Source organism: Cariama cristata, unplaced genomic scaffold (genome assembly GCF_000690535.1).
Source record: "Cariama cristata isolate BGI_N322 unplaced genomic scaffold, ASM69053v1 scaffold22818, whole genome shotgun sequence".
Lineage (NCBI taxonomy): Eukaryota > Metazoa > Chordata > Aves > Cariamiformes > Cariamidae > Cariama > Cariama cristata.
The window spans coordinates 1-2761 of record NW_009629716.1 but is presented as its reverse complement, the minus strand read 5'-3'; the positions used below and the strand labels follow the sequence as shown (position 1 = coordinate 2761).

The following is a 2761-nucleotide window of genomic DNA, read 5'->3' as shown; positions in this document are numbered from 1 at the left end:
GTCCCCGGCGTTGGCCACGTAGAACTTGCCCATGAGGTAGACGGCAGCCAGGGCACAGCAGCCCCCGGACAGGCGCTGGGACGCCCATTCCCGCTCGATCTGGTCGTCCTGGGGAGACAGAGAGCAGCTCTAAGCAGGGCAGGTGGCCCCATGCCACCAAGCAAAGCTGCAAGCAGCCCAAAATAGCACCCGGCTGCTCTGGCAGCACCTCAGCTGCCGGCCGAGCCAAGAGCCTGCTCCACGTGGGGAGCAGCAGCCAGCCGGGGGCACCTTCCCCACGCAGCCCAGGGGTGGCTGCAGGGCTGGGCTGGGGTCCTGCGGGGCAGCCGGGTTGTGGCTTCACCTAGGCAGTGGAGCAGGCAGGAAAGAGCGAGACAGGAGGGGAGCAGCTAGGACTGCTGGAACGAAGTGCAATGAAGCCCTGTGCACCCACACAGGCCTGGAGCCCAAAGCCTCTCCATCCTGAATCCCCAAAATGTAGGAGAGCATCGCGGTGCCCTCTCTGAGACTGTCCTGCTAGGAGCCCTCACTGCAGCCCCCTCCTTGCTGCAGAGCTGCCTCTGCTGCAGCGAACAAGCCAATGCAGACACAGAGAGCAAAGAGATGTTCCCAGGAGATGCCACAGGCAGGGTCTCACTCACCATGTGCTTAAAGGCATTCTCGATGGCACCGATCACCAGGCTCTCATGGGAGACCTCTTTCTCCAGGTGAAACCGTGGCACAGCATTGTTGGGGACCTCCTCGTCGTCCTCTGCGAGGGGCACTTGGCTTGGCTCCGCAGGGCTGGCCCTCGCTTCGTGCGGGAGGCAGATGGGAGGTGGGGAGGGGTCCTGCAGGATGTCCACGAGGTCCCGGAGCTGCTCACAGATGTGCAGATGGAGCCTCTTGGATGCCATGACAGCAGCACCGCTGCCCGCATGGCCGTCAAACAGGGCCCAGTAGTGGAAATAAAAACCCTTCCTGCTCTGCGGGGAGAGAAAGGAAGGTTAAGTGAGCTTTCGAGGAAGCAGATGGGATGGGGAATTTGGAGCAGCTGGGGTCACCAGCTGAGGACGGTGACACGGGGCTTTGCCTCTGGCTCACAGGTCCCAGCCCAGCGCAGGCAGGAGCGACGTGGGCAGCTGATCCAGGGTGTCTGGACACAGCTGGTCCCTGGCTTGAGCCCAGCCCTGCGTCAGATGCCTTGTGCTGCTAGCAGCGCGTCTCCGGCAGCCAGCTCCTCCAAAGGGGAGGCATAACAGGGCCAGCGCAGGAGTCACCTCCGCAGCCCGTTGGGGCACACGGGCCAGTGGCCTCCCTGGGCCAGCCAGCCCTGGTGTAGCCCGGCGGGGATGATGGCAGGAGCTGGCTGGGAGCAGGGGCAGCCGGCCCAGGAAGCGAGGGAATCCCTGGGGAAGTGGTGGTGCTCACACATCACCACGTGCCCCATCTCATGTCCTGCTGCTGGGCATCCTCCCCGTCGCGTCCCCACTTGTGCGCGCCGCCCCAGCTCTCACCCCGTCCAGCTCCCCACCGCCTTCCCTGGACGGCAGCCGGCCCCTCGGGCTGGGCCTCCTCTCCACAAACACCACCTCGCAGCACGCCTGGTCCTCGTTGTGCTGGCTCTTCCCTGCATTTATCACCCTGCCGGGAGGAAACAAGGTGTAAAGGCTCTTTCTTTCACACCACGCTCCATCAGAGGCCACCCCGCAGCACCTCAACCCCCTGGACCCCCATTCGTGCCCCCATGTCCCTGGGTACGCTCTCCGCAGGTGCTCCTGTCCTGTCTGGGGCAGCAGCAGCACCCAGGCAAGCAGACCTCCCCAGACCAGTTGCACGGGTTGATCTGGGACCAGCAGCAGTTCTCACTCCCACCAGCACAGCTGGGTCGAGGGGGGAGCGGCCGTCCAGGCACTCACGGAGGGAGGTGACCTGAAAAAGCTGGTTTTGCTGAAGGTTCCCACCACTGCCTCAAGCAGAGCGATTTCCCGAAAACCTGCACCAGCCTCAATGCACACAACCCCAGCTGGGACTCACGGACAGGACTACAGCCTCGTTCGTCCATGTCCCATCACACCCAGTGCCTCTCAGAGGGAGCAGGTGCCTCAGAGAAGGCGGGGAGAAGGTGATGAAGATGAAACCAGCAGAACTCTTGCAAAAAGATTCACACTGACTTTTCACAGCCTACGCTGGCACATCAGATTTCAGGTCTAGATTACAAAACCGGCTCACGGGAGGAAGCTGGAAACAGGCACATGAGCTCTTTGGGCACAGACTTTTCAAGTGGTTTGCAGAAAGAAGTCTCGGGAGAGGGAAGAGAAGTCTTGCTGCTGAGCAGATGGTGGTTTTTGCTCCGGGTACTCCTACCCCAGTATCTCCTGGGGCAAACTAACATCTCAAAAAGCTCCCTAGGATATCAGGAAGATCAGCTTGAGCAAGGGATGCAGGACTGGACTAACAGCACTGAGCACCAAAGGTGGCCTTCAAAGCCTGACCTTCCCCACCAGCCTTCAGTTGAGGGTGAAACTCACAGCGAGTAAAAGGAGAACAGAATCAGGCCCTTGAAGGGGAAGTCGAAATCAGGTCCCACTCCCAAGACAGCTTCAATTCCCTCCTCCCCCCGAGTCCTGCGAGAGCCACCGCAGTTCCTTCGCCCCGGGTGTCAGTTCCCCATCAGCGACCCCGGGAATCATGCGCACATAAGCGCAGCAAACCAAAGCGGCAGAAGAGCCCGAGACCCTCGGTGACGGGCGAGAGCCGAACCCCGCTCCGAGGGCTCCCC

At 61.7% G+C, this 2761-nt stretch overlaps 1 protein-coding gene across 1 annotated transcript in view; it reads right to left on the bottom strand.

Moving 5' to 3' along the window:
• PPM1J (protein phosphatase, Mg2+/Mn2+ dependent, 1J) overlaps nucleotides 1-1766 on the bottom strand; it is a gene marked incomplete at its 5' end in the record, with an annotated part of 6358 nt that extends 4592 nt beyond the window's left edge. Inside the window, 3 exons of the mRNA XM_009705286.1 lie at nucleotides 3-108; nucleotides 642-965; nucleotides 1497-1766. Of these exons, the coding sequence (XP_009703588.1) occupies nucleotides 3-108; nucleotides 642-965; nucleotides 1497-1766 (700 nt within the window). The remainder of the gene's footprint in view (nucleotides 1-2; nucleotides 109-641; nucleotides 966-1496) is intronic.
• Between the last annotated feature and the right edge of the window lie 995 nt (nucleotides 1767-2761).